Source organism: Anabrus simplex, chromosome 2 (genome assembly GCF_040414725.1).
Source record: "Anabrus simplex isolate iqAnaSimp1 chromosome 2, ASM4041472v1, whole genome shotgun sequence".
Classification (NCBI taxonomy): domain Eukaryota; kingdom Metazoa; phylum Arthropoda; class Insecta; order Orthoptera; family Tettigoniidae; genus Anabrus; species Anabrus simplex.
In genome coordinates, this window is record NC_090266.1 from 554932576 (window position 1) to 554958323 (window position 25748).

The 25748-nt window shown below is 39.7% G+C and overlaps 1 protein-coding gene across 2 annotated transcripts in view; it reads left to right on the plus strand.

Annotated features, from left to right (window-relative positions):
• The window catches only part of LOC136863599 (vitellogenin), a 419790-nt gene that overhangs the window by 78720 nt on the left and 315322 nt on the right, over positions 1 to 25748 (plus strand). For both annotated transcript variants that reach the window (XM_068226214.1, XM_068226215.1), the window contains exon 3: positions 5598 to 5743. In XM_068226214.1, the coding sequence (XP_068082315.1) occupies positions 5598 to 5743 (146 nt within the window). The remainder of the gene's footprint in view (positions 1 to 5597; positions 5744 to 25748) is intronic.

Below are 25748 nucleotides of genomic sequence, written 5' to 3' on the forward strand. Positions count from 1 at the left end.
ATCATAATCATGGTAGTTGATAGGAGGGGACAGGCGTCTGTCAGACTGATTACATGACTCCTAGCACTGCCGAAAGGAATTCGGCTGTTATGTCAGCAAGCCTTTGCAGCGCGATTGTGGTTTGTTCTTCCATTTGACAGATGGAAGTTTTACCATATTTCTTAAAAGGGATAGAACGTATTGTGCTTGGTCGTGAGCACACATTGTTAGGTTCCGTTTAGAAGATACAAGTCCCCAAATGTTAGAATTTCTTAAGTGATATTGGCAAATTAAAAGTAAGAAATCAATTTTAATGTATGTGATCCTATTTCTACAAACAACAGTTTCACTGTTGCCACTGTTGTTATTTCGTCTCGGTGTTTTCCAAATCCGTACGTTCCTCATCGCCAGACGTTTCATTCCAGGCTTGTGTAAATGTCATACACCTGTCAATGTCATATGTTACGTACACATATCATGTGACCCTCTTTGACTGGTTCTGAAGGTTCGGACAGCTTCCTCTTCGAACGCTAGCGCTGTGCCACGTCCGGGGACTCACCTGGTGACGAATGTACGTACCATTTCCACTTCTATTATAACGTCTCAATTTCAAAAAGTCATTGGTTAAGAAGCCTTTCTCGTGGACAGTCGAGATTTTATTTTCTTCTGATGCCGCAGAGCACAATTCTCTGTAAAGAATTTCACTTTATTTTCTTGACACTGCGTAAGCCCAAAAGCCTATAATCATGCCTAACAGTTTCATTGTTAACTGTTCTTTAAAAAATAATCGACAAAAATCTTAATTTGACTAAACGACGATATCTCCTAAAATATAGATGGAAATTACATTTTAGTCCGCCTCTGTGGTGTAGCGGTTAGTGTGATTTGCTGCCCCCCCCCCCCCCGAGGCCCGGGTTCGATCCCTGACTCTGCCACGAAATTTGAAAAGTGGTAAGAGGGCTGGAACGGGGTTCACTCAGCCTCGGAAGGTCAACTGAGTAGAGTGGGTTCGATTCCCACTTTAGCCATCCTGGAAGTGGTTTTCCGTGGTTTCCCACTTCTCCTCCAGGCAAATGCCGGGACGGTACCTAACTTAAGGCAGGCCACGGCCGCTTCCTTCCCTCTTTCTTGTCCATCCCTTCCAATCTTCCCATCCCCCCGCAAGGCCCCTGAAAGGTATAGCAGGTGAGGCCGCCTGGACGAGGTATTGGCCATCCTCCCCAGTTGTATCCCCCGACCCAGAGTCTGAAGCTCCAGGACACTGACCTTAAGGCGGTAGATGTGGGATACCTCACTGAGTCCGAGGGAAAACCCGACCCTGGTGGGTAAACAGATAAAGAAGAAGAAAAAGAAATTACATTTTAACCTACATTAGTTACTTGAGTTGAATCAACAATTTATTTTGATAAGTAGTAAGGCTATTTAAAAAGGTGTTATTTTTCCAGCAAATAATAACATAAAGACCTCTAGAGTGGGCTAGTTTTACAGATCAATCAATCTATCTATCACTACTGATCTGTATTTAGGGCAGTCGCTCAGGTGGCAGATTTCCTATCTTTTATTTTCCTAGCTTTTTCTTAAATAATTGCAAAGAAATTGGGAAATTATTGAGCATCTCCCTTGGTAAGTTATTCCAATAAACGAATATTCCTATAAACGAATATTTGTCCCAATTTGTCCTCTTGAATTCCAACTGTATCTTCATATTTTGATCCTTCCTACTTTTAAAGACACCACTCAAACCTATTCGTCTACTACAATACAATGACGTATGGATTTTAATGCCGAGAGTGTCCGAGGACAAGTTCGGCTCGCCAGATACAGGTCTTTTGATTTGACTCCCGTAGGCGAACTGCGCGTCGTGATGGCGATCAAATGATGATGAAGACGTCACACACACCCAGCCCCCGTGTCAGCGAAATTAACCAATTATGGTTAAAATTCCCGACCCTGTCGGGAATCGAACCCGGGACCCCTGTGACCACTGGCCATCACGCTAACCATTTAGCCATGTTGCCGGACATTCGTCTACTAATGTCATTCCACGCTATCTCTCTACTGACTGCTCGTAGATATATACTGTCTCAGATGTTTTTTTGTTTTTTTGTTTGTAGAACTCTTTATGCCGAACAATTCTTACCCTCATAGTATAGACACATATTTCACGGTTTGGCCAGCGTAAGCTAAAAAGACGTACGGACGGTCGATTTACCTTCGACTTGCTTCATTGAAATCGTTACTGCTCGGCTTCCTTTGGTCATAGATGAATGTTTATGTATTGTTGGGAGATCAGAAGAATGCACATGCCCGGTGAGGCACGGAGCGAAGGGGTTTTCACCAGCAGAGCCAGTGACGCAATGGTTACCATAGCAACTCCGCTACTACCCAGGCGACTTTGTATTATCTTCTACTGGTAGCTCTTTGCTCTTGTCAGTTGTAATCCAGCAAACTGCAAAGTGTGAGTCAATATTTTTGTGTAGCAGATAAGAGCCGATCTGTCTGGACAGAACAGGAAGTTCGTGCTTGCAGACCACATTCCTCAGTCTTGCAGTCTTCTCACCTCTACACAGTACATAACCTTTCTCAAGAAATGCTTTGTAGAATGGTGAAAACCGCATCAAAATCCATCCAGTGGTTCTCGAGATTAGCCGAGACAGACAGACAGACAGACAGACAGACAGACAGACAGACAGACAGACAGATAGACAGACAGACAGACAGACAGACAGACAGACAGACAGACAGACAGAATCAGCAGATTTAGCACGTATTGTTAGGATACTTTTAGAAGATATAAGTCTCCAACTATTAGGATTTCTAAAGTTATAACGGGGAAATAAAAGTAAGACATCTACTTTTTTTTGTAGTTGCTTTAGAAATATAAATATATTTATTTAAAGTTAATTACAAGTAGGACCAGAGGTCCCTTTGGCTGTAACTAACTGCCACTTTAACTTAAATGTATCACCTAACACACAAAATCTAATAAAAGAATACATAAAAAGCTTAAGATACATTTTCCTACTGAGGATATAAGAATAAGATTAAAAACTAAACATCTAGGAGGTTACAATAATACTTTTAACATTTCATAAACATACACTATACTAACAAGGAACAGAAGACGAAAGAGAAACCTAAGAATTCTAAAGCCGAGGATGAATTAAGAGTAAAACTGAGCATCTAAAATGTATCTAGGGGATGTGGTCGTATTTCTACAAACAACAGTTTCACTGTTAATAGCTCCTTAAAATAATAATCAGCAGAAACCTTAATTTGACTAAATTTCCGTCTTATAAAGCATTACAATCAAACATGATGAAAAAGTTCAGCCATCTTCATTTTAGCTAAATATCTGTGTATGTATTCGTTTTGTGAGATAAACTGTGTATAAATAAATATATTAAGGCAAATCGTTTAGATACTGATTAAATATTTGTGGATGAAATGTTACATGGATAAGATAACACACTTTGCATATTGCTATCGTCCAACAGGTCTTCACAAACATATCGGAGGGACAATGATAGAACTCTTACTGGATGTGGACACATTCTTAATAATAATAATGTGTTACCTTATCCATATAACATTTCATCCACAAATATTTAATCAATTTTTAAACTATCGGCCCTAATTTATATATTTATATAATATAATATAATATAATATAATATAATATAATATAATATAATATAATATAATATAATATAATATAATAATAATAATAATAATAATAATAATAATAAAGGTGAAAGAAGGTGTTGGGGTGAATGGGTCTAACTACAATATCAAAATTAATTAAAACTTAAACTGAATGTTATATTTTCAGAACTTCAAACTTCACAATTTTTCAGAACAATGAAACATCTTAAAACAGGTCCAGGAACAGACAAGATAAGTGTTCTTAACAGATCCTGGGCTTCAAGCCCTCGCTTTACATTTCCTGAGCTCCTAGCTAAAATTTACAAAAGAGCACAAATTATTCAGGGGCAGAAATCCCCTAATTCAAGTGCACTTGCTCTCCACAATCTAAATACCAATCCTTCCAGAGGCACTCTTTACGATTACAAAACTTGCAAAAGAGCTAACAGGCTCTCAGTTTCTCAAGCCTACTCAAAGCAACGTTGCATGAAAATCTGACAATCTCTGGCCTAACAAGGCACTATTTACAAATAGAAATATTATTACACAGAGGTATCTAGTACCCAACCTACAGGGCCTTAGTGAAAAAGAACAGGTTAAATAAGCGGCCCGAGTACAATTTGAATGGAGGCGACGACTGTGCTCCAAAAAAAAATTAAAACCAATAGGGCACTAGGCCGATGAAACAGGGGCTAATCCCAAACTACTGAGGTAGCACGGATGGAAATAACTTTAATACATAGCAGAAACGAAAGGTTACAAAAACGTAGGCACCTCAAACCAAGATGAAAGGGAGCTCGAGAGGGTACTTCACTCTCTATCCCCGATTTACAGTTAAAGATTTTATGAAGATTTTACATTAGCCTGCAGAAAGTTACATTTTTAGAAAGTTAGGTTACATAGCTAACGATTCGGACCTTTCCCTCGGGTTAAACTGAGTATTAGCAAGAAAGAAAGATGTTATGTGGCCATTACCTTGTAGATGTACTAGCTGCAGACGAAAGAGGCCGCCCGCCTCCTGCTAAGCGCACACATTCTCAGATGGACGTTGATAAATTGGCCAAGAAACGAGAAAAGCCGCAGTTTATAAACCCTCAGGGAAGGTTCGAGATCATTCACGATTAATCAAGACACACCCTCTGAATTTTATTGGTAGATTTCAAAAGTAACACTCAGAATCGGAAAAGAAGCCTGTGATAGGTGGAAAATTAATTACAGGAATTAGTGATTGGTTGGATTCAAAACTGGCGGAAAGAAAAAGTAAATACTGCCAATCCAAAAATAAATGAACATCAATTAGTTAAAAAAGCCTGGAAATACAAAACTTATTTAAATTATAGGTTCTTTCACTTCGCACCAGGGTGCATGATCATAGTTTTTAGTGGTGTCATCTGTGGGAGAATGTCCAAACTTCTTGATGAATGTCAAACAAAACAAGTAGAAATTCACTCAGGTTAGGAAAATGCACAATAACAAAATTACTCAGTATTTAGGTGGTGACATCTTCTGATTAAAGTTTCTAGTTGGTGTAGTTTCAGTTTCACTGTTTCACCAATAGAGGAGTTCATTTAGGCGCTAGATTTCAATGCGCGGCGTTAAGGTGTACCTCCCGGTACAATTATTATTATTATTATTATTATTATTATTATTATTATTAGTAGTAGTAGTAGTAGTAGTAGTATGTGTCGATATTTTCTCATAACCTCCGATATTGTGATTTCATTGGTGGTGGGATAGGTTGAAGTTCACGTCTGAAACTTAGAAACTATATCAGTAAGGCGAGTGCATACCACATTGGGGATAGTTACTGGAAGTCGCCGTGATCGAGATCGAGTCATGAACTTTGCCTTCTTTGTGTCTAGTATAGTAATACTGCATTAATATGTATATCTATCTAGGTATGTAGAAGTATTTGTCAATTTGTTCTGTCTTACACTCTTTTGGTTTAGTGAGTACTATATTTTCATGTGCAGGTTGGAGGCCTAAGCAGGAGTACAATTTCGAATTGAATGGCCGCACTGTGGCATCTCTGCCGAGTCTCGGGGATCATGCGACGGGAGTCCATTATCGAGGACAACTCCGAGTGCAGAGTTATGCTGCTGACGTACTCTTCATGCAGGTAACACTTACTTGTGATGAACATTTCAACTGAACCATACTCAGATTTTGAGATGAAAGAAATTACTGTAATGCAGAAGACAAATATATTGATATTTGCTGATTTAGAGTAAAATAATTTCGAAACTAAGATTTGATGACTTGGTGACGGTTTTTCTAGAGATACTATGTGTCACATTGTTAACATGAACATTTCTACGAGGAGCCGTGTGTATATTTCAAAAAGTTAGAAACATACCTTGCGAAAAGAATGGAGACTTCGACAGAACTCAGACGTGAGCTATCTCATGTGATAAAATTAAGAAGACAAAATTATTAAATGATTACATTTCTTCTGAAATAATGGTTTCTGTTATCTGGTTAACTGTAGTCACGTCCTAGTTCGTAAACCATGAGCAACGGCTGAGTGGCCTAGTAAGTGGTCCTGAGAGTCGGGATATCAGTTGATATGGAATAGGAGAGGTCATCTACGACGTATTCTGAATCATGATCCTCCTTGTGCTCAGGTGGGTAGGACTATACTATCCACTATCAGCAACTGCCAAAGAACTGCAGCAAAACCTCAGGAGGGTCACTGGAGTCACGGTGTCTGACCAGACAGTAAGGAGCAGGTTAAGAGAAGTGTCCTTACGACCCAGACGTCCTGTTCGAGTGCCATGTGTAACGCAGCAACATCGCGCAGCTCGCCTTCTGTTTGCCCGTACCCACGTCAACTGGCAACTTTGCCAATGGAGACCTGTGTTGTTCACAGACGAGTCCAGATTTCCCCTGACACAGCGTGATGGACGTCAACGTATATGGATGGAGACGCCGTGGTGTGCAGTACATGCCCAATGTTGTCCAGGAAGGCGACCGATTCGGGCAAAGTTCTGTGATGGTGTGGGGTAGCATCAATTACCGAAACGGGGAGATAGTTTGGTATCCTGAGTTCTCTCCCTTGAGGATTGGAGTAATTTTTGTCATTTTTCCACTTCTCCGGAAAGAAGGATGTCATTAAAGAAAGATTGAACTTGAAGGTTAATTGAGCAACCAGTATGTCAGCACAGCCCTTGATTATGTATGGTGGAATGCCATCAGGTCCACTACATTTCTTAGGTTTTAACTTCTTATTAATAACTGTTCTTCCTTAATCTACCGTTATGTGAGTAATGTTCAATTTATCGAACCTGGGAAGAACAGAAACTTCATTCAAAGAGAGTTATTCCACGTTATAAGTAAAATCCGTGTTCACATACACCGATGAAAAATACTTGGCAAACCCGTCTGGGATGTTACCAGGTGTTTAACAATTTTCATCCAGTAGAAATAAATTTTCACATGAACGGCATTCCCGCTTACTTTTAACGTACGTCCAAAACTGACTAATATTATTCTTAACTCCATTTTCTAAATTATGAATATAAACAGCATAAGCCACAAGTAATTTCATTTTCAGTTCCGACCGAAGTCTAAATCTCTTATCGTAATATTTCGAAAATTTCCTTATTTTTATGGATTGAATAATATTACGTGTGAACCAAACAGGATATTTGATTTTTTTAACGACCTTCTGCTTTGGAACGCACTTGTCGGAACATTTGTTCAGCGATGTATAAAAGAAATCAACAGCAAGATCAATATTTTTGAAGGAATACAATAAACTCCAGTCGAAGTCTCATATGTTACAATACAGCCGCAAAAAATCAGCCTTTTAAAAGTTATGATATTCGCGATTAATTCCCAGAGGCAATGGAACATTTTTTAATTGGTGGTAAAACTAAAAAAAGTGCAGGGTGATGTAAATCTTCAGGTACCAACGTGAATTCGTCATGCTTCAGTTCAACTTGAATATTACCTAATACTAAATCCAAAGTCCTGAAATTACAATTTTGAATATTGTTACTTGATGTTAATCCAAGATATGAGATGACCTGAAATAGACGACGACTGGTCATTGATCCTTCGTTAAAGTTATAACTGACATTAATAACTTCAGGTATGTTGAAATCACCGACAATAAGGTAGTCAGATGTTATTAGACCCTCTATGTTTTCAATGTAATTGAACTATTCTTCATATACAGAAATTTTAGAAGATGGAGCAATGTACACAACATTTATGAATACGTTACGATTATGACCCTGAATGTAGGGTAAACCTACCTAACTTCGTGATATTAAGGGGAGTAAGTAATATATCAGGACAAATACTCGATCTAGGAATTGTATATTTTACATGCTGAGTACCAATACATTATTCTACAAACACATGATAAAGAACGTTCAAAAAATGCAAAACATTTGGAGTTATAACATGTAACAAGCGAAGTGGGCGTGCTACTTAATTTCGTGATAGCATACCTAATTCCGTGACACAGTATACTTAACTCCGTGATAACTTTTCTAAGCATTGTAACAGTTCACTTCACGCGCTTTTCACTCATTTTTAGTATCGGTATCGTTGTCACTGACATATTCACAAATACTACACATAAATACAATAGCATCAGATGAACCACTTTAAGAAAAATTCAGTGTGAATCCATTCACTCTGTGACAGGACTACTGAGGCGTTAGGAAGGCACCATTCGTCAATGAATCTGACATTCTCACTCGTTTAAAAATGATTAGAAGTGGACCGAATTCACCTGCAGCATTTCCAGCTTACACAATTTTTCACTTCACTGAATGGGAACTTTGTCATTGTTTGCATACTGTTTTTTGGCCATAGCATCCGCAACATATCTTATTCGGTAAACGTTCAGACCGATCCCTATTTCCTGCATTTTTACTATGAAATTAACGAACTTAATCTCCAGTTCACTCGTAAGGGCAAACGGTCTACCCATTTTTCCAATAGTCATATTTTCTTTTAGAGTAATCCACGGAACGGTGAAATGTTTAGCAGCCTTGTGTATAGACCACTTTTCCTCCAAAACTTTCTGAAGCGCTTCCCGAAGGTCAAATGATGAATAGGTTTGTCTTCTTAGGTCACAAGACCCGTTTTTTTGAGCTTGTTGCTGTTTTCCTTCTTCACACATTTGCTTAACGCTGGAGCCATTATGTCTGAAATGGACACAAAACGTAAGAGTCGTAGTCATTTTCTTAAGCAATTACACTGACTGACAGAGCAAATGCAACACCAAGGAGGAGTGGTTCGAAAGGGATGAAAGTTGGGGAAAAAACAGAGACGGCACGGACGAATAATTGATGTTTATTTCAAACCGATATGCAGGTTACACAATGCGCACGGCATCGACTCAGTAGGGTGTAGGACCACCGCGAGCGGCGATGCACGCAGAAACACGTCGAGGTACAGAGTCAATAAGAGTGCGGATGGTGTCCTGAGGGATGGTTCTCCATTCTCTGTCAACCATTTGCCACAGTTGGTCGTCCGTACGAGGCTGGGGCAGAGTTTGCAAACGGCGTCCAATGAGATCCCACACGTGTTCGATTGGTGAGAGATCCGGAGAGTACGCTGGCCACGGAAGCATCTGTACACCTCGTAGAGCCTGTTGGGAGATGCGAGCAGTGTGTGGGCGGGCATTATCCTGCTGAAACAGAGCATTGGGCAGCCCCTGAAGGTACGGGAGTGCCACCGGCCGCAGCACATGCTGCACGTAGCGGTGGGCATTTAACGTGCCTTGAATACGCACTAGAGGTGACGTGGAATCATACGCAATAGCGCCCCAAACCATGATGCCGCGTTGTCTAGCGGTAGGGCGCTCCACAGTTACTGCCGGATTTGACCTTTCTCCACGCCGACGCCACACTCGTCTGCGGTGACTATCACTGACAGAACAGAAGCGTGACTCATCGGAGAACACGACGTTCCGCCATTCCCTCATCCAAGTCGCTCTAGCCCGGCACCATGCCAGGCGTGCACGTCTATGCTGTGGAGTCAATGGTAGTCTTCTGAGCGGACGCCGGGAGTGCAGGCCTCCTTCAACCAATCGACGGGAAATTGTTCTGGTCGATATTGGAACAGCCAGGGTGTCTTGCACATGCTGAAGAATGGCGGTTGACGTGGCGTGCGGGGCTGCCACCGCTTGGCGGCGGATGCGCCGATCCTCGCGTGCTGACGTCACTCGGGCTGCACCTGGACCCCTCGCACGTGCCACATGTCCCTGCGCCAACCATCTTCGCCACAGGCGCTGCACCGTGGACACATCCCTATGGGTATCGGCTGCGATTTGACGAAGCGACCAACCTGCCCTTCTCAGCCCGATCACCATACCCCTCGTAAAGTCGTCTGTCTGCTGGAAATGCCTCCGTTGACGGCGGCCTGGCATTCTTAGCTATACACGTGTCCTGTGGCACACGACAACACGTTCTACAATGACTGTCGGCTGAGAAATCACGGTACGAAGTGGGCCATTCGCCAACGCCGTGTCCCATTTATCGTTTGCTACGTGCGCAGCACAGCGGCGCATTTCACATCATGAGCATACCTCAGTGACGTCAGTCTACCCTGCAATTGGCATAAAGTTCTGACCACTCCTTCTTGGTGTTGCATTTGCTCTGTCAGTCAGTGTATATCATTAATAACGCACTTAAATCCAACTCTGGCTACTGATATTATAAGTGTGTTCCTTAGAGAATATAAGTGCATATACTTGTCTGAATAATTACTTGACCAACTAACCTTAATAACGTTTTACTGCAGGGACAGACCAACAAGTAGCGTGTTTCCATCCACTCAACATACAATCAACTGCCTGTCCTTCACCCAGCTGAAATTCCCGCTCAAAATAGTTTCCCCGTGTAAAAGCACTCCTGCTATGTACTGAGGACTGTTGGAACTAAGTGTAAAACGCCTACCTTACTTCAGGATCAACAATATGTCGCGTATCACGAAATAAAGTATGTCAAGAAATAAAGTAGGTTTATCCTAAAGAGTTATTGACTCACTCCGTTAATCGTTATATTTAGAAAACAGTTTGGATTTATACCCCTTTTTGACAGCTACTAAAACTCCACCACCTCTAGTCTTCCCAGATAAAAACAGATCCCTGTCATTTCTGAACACTAGCGATCATCACAGAACTCACTATCCATGATATCCTGAACCAAAAAACTTTCCGTCAGTACAATTACATCATAATCACTACATATAAGATTTTTAAGAAATACAGCAGTCTTTGTTCTTAGGCCACGAACATTTTGGTGATAAGTGGTTAATTCATTCCCAGACATTATCAAATATCAGTAGAAGGTTATAAATACTAGAAAAAAGAAGCAAATACTTACACACAAATAATTCCATAATTTCAAAAAAGAAGTATAGGCAAAAGCATGGAAATCACAGCTTAACTCAGGTCCTCATTATTACTGATAACATGTATAGGACTTCCATCTTCCTTCCTAATCATGATCTTTCCACTTCTACCATCCCGGAGGTATTTATAGTCCTTTTCGAGTTGCAACTGCTTCGCCTTTGCAAATAACACTCTTCTAGCTGGGGTAAGTGACTGATTGATATAGACTGGATTGGGAGTTGACATGCCGAGCTGGTTTGTAGACAAGGTTCGCTTGACCTTGCACCTGGCGATTAATTGCTCTTTATGGGCCCTTCTAACAAATTTAACTATAATTCCAGAAGTTGGACGATTAGAGATCTTTTTCAATCGATGACAAGCATCAGTCATGTCCTCCTTCAAATCTAAGTCTAAAATCTTGCCTATATTGATGACAGTCTGCACAATATCCTCGTTAGGAGACTCGAGAACTCCAGATATTTCTATAGTTTAGACCTTGAATATTGATCAAGGTCATCACACCTCGTGGCAAGATTGTCTACCATGTTCGTCAGTAGTCTAATTTCAGTTACCAAATTGTCTATAATAGTTTGCTGCCTGTATATGATTTCCTGTTGTTTACTAATAAGTTTACTGTTTTCTTCCATTCTCACACGACAAACATGAATTGAACTGCCTAGTTGTCGCTCGATGTCAGTAGTAGACTTGTTTACACCGTCCAGCATCTCTAACCGTTGCCTACGAGATATACAAGGCCGGGACATAGCTACTAATTTGCCGCTGTAAAGACGGCCCGACCGTGTTCACGGTTTGGCCGCTAGATGTCAGGTTTCTGTTCTACTCTTGGCGGACTTTAACATTGTGATGTACGGAGTAATTGTGATGTTGTGCTAATTTTATGCAATTTATTGTGCGTATTGTCCCTGTCTGTGAGTGTCCGTGAGGTTGAAAGGCATGGTGCACTGTTGTGTGCCTCTATATACTTCGGATACCGCTAAAAAGCAAGAAACGTGACGTTCCATAATTTTCCTTCGGAGTGCGGTTTATAGAGAAATGCAGGCAAGCTATTTCGAGGCACGAGAGTTATGTTCCTTGCCTAGAGTTTCCGAGACGGCAAGTAATGTTCACTCAAGACCGCTCGAGGAAACCAGATATCAATTTTAAACGGAAATAGATGATTAATATTATCGTGTCACAAGACACAAGGGATGTGTTTGTTCCGACCTTAAGACTGTAAATAGCTGATTAATGTTATCTCCCAAGACACAAGGAAGGCTACCGCCTACTAATGTGACTAATGCGTTTGTCCCAATTCTAAAATTTTAAATAGTTACTTATTGCTACCATGTTTCCAAAGGAAAGCTGCCGCCAACTAATGTATTTATCGCTTGAGGCAACAGCTACTTCCTCTTATTGACTATTTGTCCCTTATCTTATGAGGGTCATACTGGAGCCAGCGGCACTGTTGACCTAAACCAACATCCGCTCTAATGATATTTCTGTCATACTTGTTATTCACCCATTAACGATAAGTAAAAGTTATCATGGTATAAAAGCAAGCTCCACAAATGTATCGGAGCTCACAACATTAGATTAAGTCTTAGTGTGTAGAACACCAGGTTATATTCGTCTTGAGAATAAAACATTGACTTCTGTGACAGTGAGGATACCGCGACACTTCAATTTAATGAGGTTGGCAACACTGGTGTTTACATACACATTACGACTATAAAACTGCAGGATTAAGCAAGTATATGAAAATCTACAATCCCTCCGTGGCTCAGACGGCAGCGCGTCGGCCTCTCACCGCTGGATACCGTGGTTCAAATCCCGGTCACTCCATGTGAGATTTGTGCTGGACAAAGCGGAGGCGGGACAGGTTTTTCTCCGGGTACTCCGGTTTTCCCTGTCATCTTTCATTCCAGCAACACTCTCCATTCTCATTTCATAGCATTTATCACTCATTAATAAATCACTTTGGGAGTGGCGACCCCATCATACTAACAGCCTATATATGTTACATTCATTACATCCCTGACCCGGTCAATGACTGGAAAACAGGTTGTAGGTTTTCATTTTTTCATGAAAATCTACCGATATAATTTATATATTGAATAGTCCTATGCATGTTACTGCAGCAGTAGAAACAAGTTTTAGGCGTCTAATTTCAATATACACCAGAAAATAACACAATTAATATGGAGCACGACTGTAGGGCGCTCTAAAGACTAGGTATGCTCGCCCGCCATTATGGTTCATTCCTGCAGTACGTTGGTAAGGCACTTGACCGACCCAGCCGTGTATACTGTTCTCCACGCTAGAAAATAATGCTAAACTAACATACCGTAAAAATAATCATTCTCAGTATCACTCAAACGGTTATTCAACATAAATATTAGTATATTCCGTACATTATTGTGTAACTCGAGACGGGGATTATAAAAGCAAAGTCGTTGATAATGTGTCTTTTAATAAACAAACAAACTAGGCATGTACTCCCACTGGAGAAATATTAGAAAAAGTAGCTTACTAATAAATCGGGTTATTATTAATATTACTATTACTGATAAGTAGAATTGGATGTTCGTAACCTATGCGCTGCGGTACCGTCAAATGAAATGAGGGACACCGTGATATTCATATAGGCTACTGTCATTCTTAAATCGTAGAATTTGACGTGGTAATCGGTCAGTGTCGAAGATATATAAATTGTTACAGAAAATTTTGATACCATATGATCTCAGTCGGTATTTCATACTTGTGTGAAATTGATTCAGCGCTATTTTCAATGTTGTAGAAATAATAAGAAAAATATTCTTCGAACAAAAATAACGCTGAAATTTGATGTACGAAGACGAACACACTCGAGTAACTGGTATTCATTAAGTTTATTTCTTTCTTCTAAAATTTAGCCTTTTTTTCTTATTTACCAGTATTTAAAAAAGACATTCTATGTGCAAAATAAACTTAATATTTGGTGAGTGTTATGAATCTCACCAGCTTATGCAGTTGCAGTGAACAAAGGATTTTAGTTTATTCAACCGCACATTCATGAAGCAAATGTTATGTTGTTATAAATTACGTTCAGGAAGAAAAAAGGAATAGAGTAACTACTTCTATAGTTGAATATTTTCTCCCAACCTGAAGTATTTCATTGATAATCAGTTACCAGTGACTTGTAAGGGGAGTGCCCTCGAGCTGTGGATAATATTGAAAATGTTTTACTATGGCAAAGTTAACAGTACTTTTTTTTTTTTTTGCAGAGATTACTCTGGTTTGAGGAGTAGTAGTATGATTTCTTCAAAGGGTTGTAACATAGGTTACCTTGCTCAGGCAGCACATTTAAAAAGAAAATTATATTTAAGTAATAGTTTATTCATTTACTGTCTCCTTTTAGTACAGTATTTACAAACATTAACATTTCATTCCTATTTATATTTTTCTCTTCTTTTCCGAAGCAGTCCCATACATTTTACCTCGTTAAAGTCCACAACAGCATAGGATTGAATTTTGAAGAAGTGTGTAACAATGTTTTCTTTTAAATTACAGCACTTTGGAAAACATGTACCAGTACATTTATCATTTAACATTTTCTCCGTTACAAGATTTGCACCATTTTGCATTATCGTATATAGTCTAATGCTTGTAGTCCCTATAGAAGACCTCAAATTTACAAATGAATTCCATAACTTCACAGTTTGGTTTCCTTACACCGCCCAAATTTTAAAAAAATGCGAATGTTCTAGAGCTTGAGTCAGAAAGCTCATAGTTAAAACCTGTCTGCATATAGGCCTACCACAGATCTTGGTTTTCAATAATACATTTGTTGTACTACCACCAACGGTAAACAAATTATTTCTGTCATATGAAGTTAGTTTAGGCAAATATTGTAACTGTGGCGTTTGAACTACTGTTGCCAGACTTCGGGGGCAGAACTGAACATTGAATGATCAATGTGACTAAATTAAGGGGTGTAGTAATATCAGTCGGAGCTGGATGCAGGTTTAAGTCAGCAGTTGAAGTAGAGGGTGTAGCAGAGGAAGTGGAGGCATTATGCACCAGTAGGGAATCTAAACAACCTGTATCCCGCAGTAGAGACATGACTACAATTAGGTGCAGAACAGCCCACCATTATGTAATAAATATCCACACAAACATAGCACTATTCTGTCCCTGCATGCGGTGACTAAAGCGATACGTTCAATGTGACGTAGCTAGCGCGCGTAGGATAATCTAGAGTTTGATCACAAGGCCCATTGCCCATGTATGAACCAAAATGGCGGCTAAGCGTACCCATCTTATAGAGCTTTACATCCAAGTATGACATCACGTTTGATGGCCATCAGCCTTAGTAACTTAAATTGTAACGTAATACTTGGTAGTTTTCGGTCCATGGCACAGTTGTAAGTCACTCCGACTCAATTAAGGGCCCATACAGCGTGACAGGTATGCTGCGCTTGTATCACGCTGACGGGCGGCCTTAATTATACCAAGAGTCCTGAGCTCGGTACACGAGAACTGGACTACCACGAGTCAAGATGGTTAAACATGCGATTTCACATGGAAGCCGAATGAGAGGGAAGATGTCCATGCATTTTTTGTTGATCATCCTGAAATTAAAAGAATTATATCAATTTAGATAGTCCTTCAGACAATAAATAAGGCCATAACCTGAAAGCGTGCATCTCATTTTTATTTCAGTATGTTAATAGATAAAATTGATTAACTTCATATTATTATAAATTCGTCAGTAGTATCTCGTCATCAGTTTTGATTGGTAAATAATTCACTAGCCCATATCAGCCTTTAATTCCAAGAAGTTAGGTTATTCCTGAACACCCATAAGTTATGTCAGAAAGTGAATAAGATCCCTTAAGCGACCCTGTAAAGAAGAGTCTGATAAGAATGCCACCGACCAAGTCGAGGTAAACTATAATGCGACATAAACTTGCTTAAAAGGTTCAGTATGTGGATATGATGAGTGAAACGTTCCACACAATGGACAGTAAGCGGATTGAGGATACATAAAGAGAATGGGTGGCACACACAGGGATGCTGTGTTAGAAACAACAAGGGAATGCCTCGGAACAACTGTGTGTAAAGATGGGAAAAGTGAACATCCTGTTGGGATGATAAAGTGAGAGCAGCTTGTAAATGTAAAAAGAAGGCGTATTAGAAATGGCTCAAAACAAATAATGATGCAGACAGGGAATTATGCGTACATGAAAGAAACAGAGCGAAATGCTATTGAATCCAAGAAGAATTCGCGGGAAGATTTTGGTAATAACCTGGAAAGGCTAGGTCAAACAGCAGATAAAACTTTCTGGACAGTAAAAGAATCATGGAAAGGGAGGGGAAAAGGAATTGAACAGGGTAAATTAGGTGAAAAAATAATAGATCCCAGGGAATCACTAGACAGGTGGAAGGAATATTTTGAACATATTCTTAACGGAACAGGATATCCTCCTGGTGACGTCGCGAACAGCAGAGTGCTTGGGAAGAAGGACAAAGATGTTGGTGAAATTACGCTTGAAAAACGGAAAGGATGGTAAATTAACTCCATTGTAATAAAGCAGCAGGAATGGGTGAAATTAGACCTAAAATAGTGAAAAATAGTGGCATGTCAGGGATGAAATGGCTTAATAGAGTAATAATATTAGTATGGAATATTAGTAAAGTACATTCTGATTTGACGTAAGCAGTAATTGCACCTATCCATAAGCAAGAGTATGGGAAGGACTGCAACAACTCTCGAGGCATTGCATTGATCAGTATACAAGGCAAACTACTACTACTAACAAAGTTTTCATTCCTCCCCTGAAGGGGGAGGTGGGCATCTTAGACAAAGTTAAATGTAGTTGTATAAGTGAATTACATTGGCAGGAAGAGCAGGAATTTTGGTCAGGTGACTACAGAATTATCAACACAAAATCAAACAAGGGAAATACAGGAGGGCAGCGGGTAAGCTATTACGACCAGGATAGTGAAAGGATTATTGTTGTCAAGATAGACACCAAACAAATGCCCACCTCAATAGTGCAGGTCTATATGCCTACTAGTTCAGCAGATGATGATCAAATCGAAATAAGATATGAAGAGATAGAAGATATAACACAATATGTAAAACGTGACGAGAATCTCGCTGTGATGGGCCAAGGAAGAGAAGATAATGCAGTAGGAGAATTCGGATTGGGACAAAGGAATGAAAGAGGAAGTTGGCTGGTTGAATTCTGCACCAATCATAATTCAAACACCAAAAACACCACAAACGACGGCTGTATACGTAGACGAGATATGGAGAAATGGGAAGGTATCAAATAGACTTCATTATGATTAGGCAGAGATTCAGAAACCAGGTGTTGGATTGCAAAACTTTCCCAGGAGCAGACGTGGACTCTGACCACAACTTGTTATTCACGAAATGCCATCTGAAGCTGAAGAAATTGAAGAAAGGAAGGAATGCGAGAAGTTGGGATCTAGACAGGTTGAAAGAAAAGAGTGCGAGGGACTATTTCAAGGAATATGTTGCGCAAGGATTGAATGAAAAGGCTGATAGAAACACAATAGAGGAATAATTGACAGTCGTGAAGAATAAGGTCTCTAGAGTTGCTGAAGAAATGCTAGGAAGGAATTAAAGATCAACTAAGAATCAATGGATAACTCAGGATATATTGGTCCTGATTGATGAGCGACGAATGTACAAGAATGCAAAAAATGAAGAAGGCAGAAAAGAATACAGGCGATTAAAGAAGGAAGTGGATAGAAAGTGCAGGACAGCTAAGGAAGCATGGCTGAAGTAGAAGTGCAAAGAGGTTGAAGGTTGTATGGTCCTAGGAAAGTCAGATGCTGCATACAGGAAAATCAAGGAAACCATTGGAGAAAGGAAAATTAGATGAATGGATATTAAGAGCTCAAACGGAAAACCACTTCTAGGGAAAGATGACAAGGCAGAAAGATGGCAGGATCAAGGTAAAGACTTAGATGATATGGTTCTGGAACAAGAAGAGGCTGTTGATGCTGATCAAATGGGTGACCCAATTTTGAGGTCAGAATTCGACAGAGCTTTGAGAGACTTAGATAGGAACAAGGCACCTGGAATTGATGACATCCCCTCTGAATTACTGACTGCCTTAGGAGAAACTAGCGTGGCGAGGCTATTCCATTTAATGTGTAAGATGTATGGGACAGGAGAAGTGCCATCCGATCTTCGGCAGAATGTTGTTATACCTATTCCCAAAAAAGCCGATGTTGACAAGTGTGAAAACTACCGCACCGTTAGTTTAGTATCTCACGCCTGCAAAATATTAAAACGTATTATTTGCAGAAGAATGGTAAGCCAAGTTGGAACTGAGTTGAAGATCAACTTGGCTTCAGAAGAAATGTAGTAACACGTGATGCAATCCTGACTTTACGTATGATTTTAGAGGATCGAATTAAGAGGGGCAAGCCCTCATGCATGGCGTTCGTAGATTTTGAAAAGGCATTTGATAATGTTGATTGGACGAAGCTATTTGAGATGTTGAAGGTGATCGGGATCAGATACCGGGAACGAAGAATTATCTACAATTCTCATAAAAATCAGACTGCAGACTGCTTTGAAAAAGAAGCAGCAGTCCATAACTGAGTGGGCAAGGTTACAGTTTGCACCTCCCCCTTTTCAATGTTTATGCAGAACAGGCAGTAAAGGAAATCGTAGAGGCATTTGGGAAAGGAATCACAATCCAAGAAAAGGAAATCAAAACCCTGAGATTTGCTGATGATATTGTTATTTTATTTCAGACTGCGGAAGATCTGGAGAAACTGCTGAATGGTATGGACAGTCTTGGTAAGGAGTACAAGATGAAAATAAATAAGTCCACAACAAAAGTAATAGAGTGCAGTCGACGAAGTCAGGGGATGCAGGGGATATTAGATTAAGAAATGAATTCTTAAAGGAAGTAGACGGATATTGTTACTTGGGTACTAAAATAACTACCGATGGCAGAAGTAAGGAGGACATAACATGCAGACTAGCACAACCAAAGTAGTCCTTTCTTAAGAAAATAAATTTGCTCACTTCCAACATTGATATAGGGATTAGAAAGACGATTTTGAAGACTTTCGCTTGGAGCGTGGCAATGTATGGAAGGGAACATGGACAGTTACTAGCTCAGAAAGAAAGAGAATAGAAGCTTTTGAAATGTGGTGTTACAGAAGAATACTGAAGGTCAGATGGATAGATCGAATCACTAATGAAGAGATACTGAACAGAATTGGTGAGAGGAGATCGATTTGGCTAAATTTGACCAGAAGAAGAGATAGAATGATAGGACACATCTTAAGACATCCAGGACTTGTGCAGTTGGTTTTTGACGAAAGTGTTGGTTGAAAGAACGCTGGGGGTAGAGCAAGGTATGAATATGACTAGCAGATTAGAGCAGATGTAGGCTGCAGCAGTTACGTAGGAATTAAAATTTAGCACAGGAGAGGGTGGCGTGGAGGGTTGCATCAAACCAGTCTATGGACTGATGACTCAAACAACAACAGTTTACATCTATCATCTGTTGAAAGTTATAATGTGGCAGGGAGGGATTTAGATACTTGAAAATGTTGTAAGCAATTTGGTAATGCCGATGACCTGGTACTAGGTCTAATGGAAAACCTGCATTCTACTCTCTTGGAACCTGCAATAAGTATATTATGAAAATTAGCCTTTCCAAGACTAAAGTGATGTCAGCAGGTAAGAAATCTAAGAGGACTGAATGTCAAATTGGGAAAACAAAGCTTGTACAAGTAGATTAACGATTGTTTAGGATGTGCATTCTCCCAGGATGGTAGTATTGTGGAGTGTAATATCGATGGCCTATATTGAAAACCTCGTATCTCACAAAGTTATTCCTATCCATTATTTCCCTTAAGACTGGTTACGCCTCACAGCTACACATGGATATGCAGTCCATCAGAACAATGTTCGTTTTGTTCTTTTTGCCTATGCCGATGTGTGAAGGAAAATGAACCTTACCGTACCGTACTATAAGAAAGTATGTTTGCGTGACGTATTTACTAACTCCTAGAGTATTTTTTTTTTTTGCTAGTTGTTTTACGTCGCACCGACACAGATAGGTCTTACGGCGACGATGGGACAGGGAAGGGCTAGGAGTGGGAAGGAAGCGGCCGTGGCCTTAATTAACGTACAGCCCCAGCATTTGCCCGGTGTGAAAATGGGAAACCACGGAAAACCATTTTCAGGGCTGCCGACAGTGGGATTCGAACCTACTATCTCCCGAATACTGGATACTGGCCGCACTTAAGCGACTGCAGCTATCGAGCTCGGTAGTATAATTTTTATAAGGTTCATTTTCCTTTACTCATATGCATAGGAAAATAAACCCAACGAGCATTGTTCTGATGGACTGCATACCCAAATGTGACTGGAAGGCGTGACCAGTCTTAAGGGAAATAATGAATAGGAACAACTTTGTGAGATACGAGGTATTCAATCTAGGCCATCGATATGCTCATCCTTATTAATTAACTTGTTAGCTCCAGCGTTGGGCGGCACTCTGTGGTGTGTAAGACAACAAACTAACTTATTGGCAGTACTGTATTGAATGGACATGATCGACTTATTTACATTAAATTGGTCATGGCTATTGTTTATATTTAATATACTCTTCTTATCACCGCTAAGGGCTGCCTGGCCGAGGCGGTAAAGGCGTGCTCGGTTCGCCCGGAAGGACGTGGGTTCGAATCCACGTCAGGAAGTCGTAAAATTTAAGAAACGAGATTTCCACTTCCGGAGGTGCATATGGCCCTGAGGTTCACTCAACCTACACCAAAAATGAGTACCTGCGGGCAAAAGCGGCCGGGCGTAGAGCTAACCACTCTACCTCATCACGTGCCGAGGTTAACAATGGTGGAAGCCTTTACCTTCCACTCCTCCAAGGGCCTTCATGGCCTGTACGGAGGAGACTTTGTGACGTACCCACTCTGCCCACAGATGTGTGATAAAATTATGATGTGTCGGGTCACCTTAATGTTAATGTAAATAAGTAATATATCATTGTTTCTCCATAAACAATATCCCATGGGCGCCAGCCTTCAAGCTTATGGCTTGAAAACGATAGTTTGTAATTAATGATGATAATAATACGTAATGAGATTCAAAATCTCCCTAATAACTGCTTCATTTCCTGGATAGTTTTAATACTTTGCGTACCCTGTCCGAAAAATATCGTAACAGTAATCTGAATCAGCCGTGATTCCGTCTAAATTCTGGCAAATCATAACATGTGACAGGAAATGCTCAGTCATAGAGACGCCTTCGTTATGTTTGAACTTCCCAAATACTACCCTTTCTCTTTCACGGCTTTGAACGTGTTCGTTCCATTATTTGTCTGTGAACTTCGTCTTAAATTCCTTCAGACTTTTCATGTTGCTTTTATAGACTGAAAACCAGGAACGCGTCTCTCCCACAAAAGCATGATCAATAATGTCGATCGCCTCTTCCAAGTCCATAAACCCTTCCTCAATCCGTTTCCCAAACCGTTTTTCTACTATCTTAAGAAATTCTAGTGGGTTAGATTGTTTCCCATTGAACTTCAGTAATTTGATTTCCTTATTGTAAATCCCTCCATGACTTTGCCTCTCAGTGTTACCTTGCCTTCTCTTACTTCTCGTCGTATGCGTGCTTCTGCAATCGCTATGCGGTTATCTACATCTTTATCTCTTCTTTCAGTTTCATTCACTACAGTGTTCTGTTTCTCTTTCAACGTCTTAATTTCCACTGTATTCCCTTCTACCATCGCAAACTTTTCTCTTTGTTCCCTAGTGTTGTCTTCTATTATATACACTTAACCGTATCGATATTGTTTTGTACCTGTTCCTTAAATTCTCTTATTTCTTCCTTTTGGGCCTCAACTTTATTATTAATACCTGTCACCTGTGTCTCTAACTTCTTTCTGGTGTTGTTGCATTTTTTTTTTATTAATCCCAACAACTCACTCCTCTGCTCTACCAATTTCTTTCCTACCTCTTGTTTGTTTTACTTAGTTGTCTCTTTCTGTTCCTCTATCTGCTTGTTAAATCTTTCATTTTGTTTAAATCATTCTTGTAACTGTTTGCTGTGTTCATCCATCCTTTTATTAGCTTCGACCTTGTGTTCATTCAATGCCTTATTTAATTCTCGTTTAGTTTGTTCTACTTCATTTTTAATTTCTGATTTAGTTTGTTCTACTTCATTTTTAATTTCTGATTTAGTTTGTTCTACTGCATTTTTAATTTCCGATTTAGTTTCCTCTATTTTACTTAACATTAACTGCATCATTTCAAGTAACTGATTATTATTACTCTCATTGTTAGGGCTAACCTCCGGCTCGCCCCCATCGTACTATCGTCTGGATCTAACGTAACTTCGTCATTCCTACTCTAATTTCCTTCGCTATCTTCGCTCCTATTATCTGTTTCCTCATCTACACACTTATATACCTCTTCCTTAGAATTACTTAAAATTTTTACCCTTCATCACGTGCCCACTACGCAGAGTCATGTCTTTCTCTTCTTGCTCAGCCATGCTACCCCCAAAATCAAACACACAAGAAAATTATACTGTGGATACACAACAGTTACCTCCAAAATACTGATTCTAGCCGTTCTATACTTGTACTTAATGGTTTACGAGCCCCACACTTGCGGCGACAATATGTGACGTACCCGCACTGCCCACAGATGTGTGATAAAATTATGATGTGTCGGGACACCTTAATGTTAATGTAAATAAGTAATATATCATTGTTTCTCCATAAACAATATCCCATGGGCGCCAGCCTTCAAGCTTATGGCTTGAAAACGATAGTTTGTAATTAATAATGATAATAATAACACGTAATGAGACTCAAAAAACTCCCTAATAACTCTCCATTTCCTGGATAGTTTTAATACTTTGCATGCACGCTGCTTCGCGTACCCTGTCCGGAAAATGTCGTAACAGTAATCTGACTACATCTGAATCAGCCGTGATTCCGTCTAAATTCTGGCAAATCATAACATGTGACAAGAAATACTCAGTCATAGAGACGCCTTCGTTATGTCCGAACTTCCCAAATACTACCCTTTCTCTTTCACGGCTTTGAACGTGTTCGCTCCAGTATTTGTCTGTGAACTTCGTCTTAAATTCCTTCAGACTTTTCATGTTGCTTTTATAGACTGAAGACCAGGAACGCGTCTCTCCCACAAAAGCATGATCAATAATGTCGATCACCTCTTCCAAGTCCATAAACCCTTCCTCAATCCGTTTCCCAAACCGTTTTTCTACTATCTTAAGAAATTCTAGTGGGTTAGATTGTTTCCCATTGAACTTCGGTAATTCGATTTCCTTACTGTAAATCCCTCCATGACTTTGCCTCTCAGTGTTACCTTGCCTTTCTCTTACTTCTCGTCGTATGCGTGCTTCTGCCATCGCTATGCGGTTATCTACATCTTTATCTCTTCTTTCAATTTCATTCACTACCGTGTTCTGTTTCTCTTTCAACGTCTTAATTTCCACAGTATTGCCTTCAACCATCGCAAACTTTTCTCTTTGTTCCCTAGTGTTGTCTTCCATTATACACTTAACGGTATCGATATTATTTTGTACCTGTTCCTTAAATTCTCTTATTTCTTCCTTTTGGGTCTCAACTTTATTATTAATACCTGTCACCTGTGTCCCTAGCTCCTTTCTGGTGTTGTTGCTTTTTTTTCATTAATCCCAACAACTCACTCATCTGCTCTACCAATTTCTTTTCTACCTCTTGTTTGTTTTGCTTAGTTGTCTCTTTCTATTCCTCTATCTGCTTGTTAAATCTTTCATTTTGTTTAAATCATTCTTGTAACTGTTTGCTGCGTTCGTCCATCCTTTCATTAGCTTCGACCTTGTGTTCATTCAATGCCTTACTTAATTCTCGTTTAGTTTGTTCTACTTCATTTTTAATTTCTGATTTAGTTTGTTCTACTTCATTTTTAATTTCTGATTTAGTTTGTTCTACTGCATTTTTAATTTCCGATTTAGTTTCCTCTATTTTACTTAACATTAACTGCATCATTTCAAGTAACTGATTATTATTACTCTCATTGTTAGGGCTAACCTCCGGCTCGCCCCCATCGTACTATCGTCTGGATCTAACGTAACTTCGTCATTCCTACTCTAATTTCCTTCGCTATCTTCGCTCCTATTATCTGTTTCCTCATCTACACACTTATATACCTCTTCCTTAGAATTACTTAAAATTTTTACCCTTCATCACGTGCCCACTACGCAGAGTCATGTCTTTCTCTTCTTGCTCAGCCATGCTACCCCCAAAATCAAACACACAAGAAAATTATACTGTGGATACACAACAGTTACCTCCAAAATACTGATTCTAGCCGTTCTATACTTGTACTTAATGGTTTACGAGCCCCACACTTGCGGCGACAATATGTGACGTACCCGCACTGCCCACAGATGTGTGATAAAATTATGATGTGTCGGGACACCTTAATGTTAATGTAAATAAGTAATATATCATTGTTTCTCCATAAACAATATCCCATGGGCGCCAGCCTTCAAGCTTATGGCTTGAAAACGATAGTTTGTAATTAATAATGATAATAATAACACGTAATGAGACTCAAAAAACTCCCTAATAACTCTCCATTTCCTGGATAGTTTTAATACTTTGCATGCACGCTGCTTCGCGTACCCTGTCCGGAAAATGTCGTAACAGTAATCTGACTACATCTGAATCAGCCGTGATTCCGTCTAAATTCTGGCAAATCATAACATGTGACAAGAAATACTCAGTCATAGAGACGCCTTCGTTATGTCCGAACTTCCCAAATACTACCCTTTCTCTTTCACGGCTTTGAACGTGTTCGCTCCAGTATTTGTCTGTGAACTTCGTCTTAAATTCCTTCAGACTTTTCATGTTGCTTTTATAGACTGAAGACCAGGAACGCGTCTCTCCCACAAAAGCATGATCAATAATGTCGATCACCTCTTCCAAGTCCATAAACCCTTCCTCAATCCGTTTCCCAAACCGTTTTTCTACTATCTTAAGAAATTCTAGTGGGTTAGATTGTTTCCCATTGAACTTCGGTAATTCGATTTCCTTACTGTAAATCCCTCCATGACTTTGCCTCTCAGTGTTACCTTGCCTTTCTCTTACTTCTCGTCGTATGCGTGCTTCTGCCATCGCTATGCGGTTATCTACATCTTTATCTCTTCTTTCAATTTCATTCACTACCGTGTTCTGTTTCTCTTTCAACGTCTTAATTTCCACAGTATTGCCTTCAACCATCGCAAACTTTTCTCTTTGTTCCCTAGTGTTGTCTTCCATTATACACTTAACGGTATCGATATTATTTTGTACCTGTTCCTTAAATTCTCTTATTTCTTCCTTTTGGGTCTCAACTTTATTATTAATACCTGTCACCTGTGTCCCTAGCTCCTTTCTGGTGTTGTTGCTTTTTTTTCATTAATCCCAACAACTCACTCATCTGCTCTACCAATTTCTTTTCTACCTCTTGTTTGTTTTGCTTAGTTGTCTCTTTCTATTCCTCTATCTGCTTGTTAAATCTTTCATTTTGTTTAAATCATTCTTGTAACTGTTTGCTGCGTTCGTCCATCCTTTCATTAGCTTCGACCTTGTGTTCATTCAATGCCTTACTTAATTCTCGTTTAGTTTGTTCTACTTTATGTTTAATTTCTGATTTAGTTTGTTCTACTTCATTTTTAATTTCTGATTTAGTTTCCTCTATTTTACTAAAAGGAAGT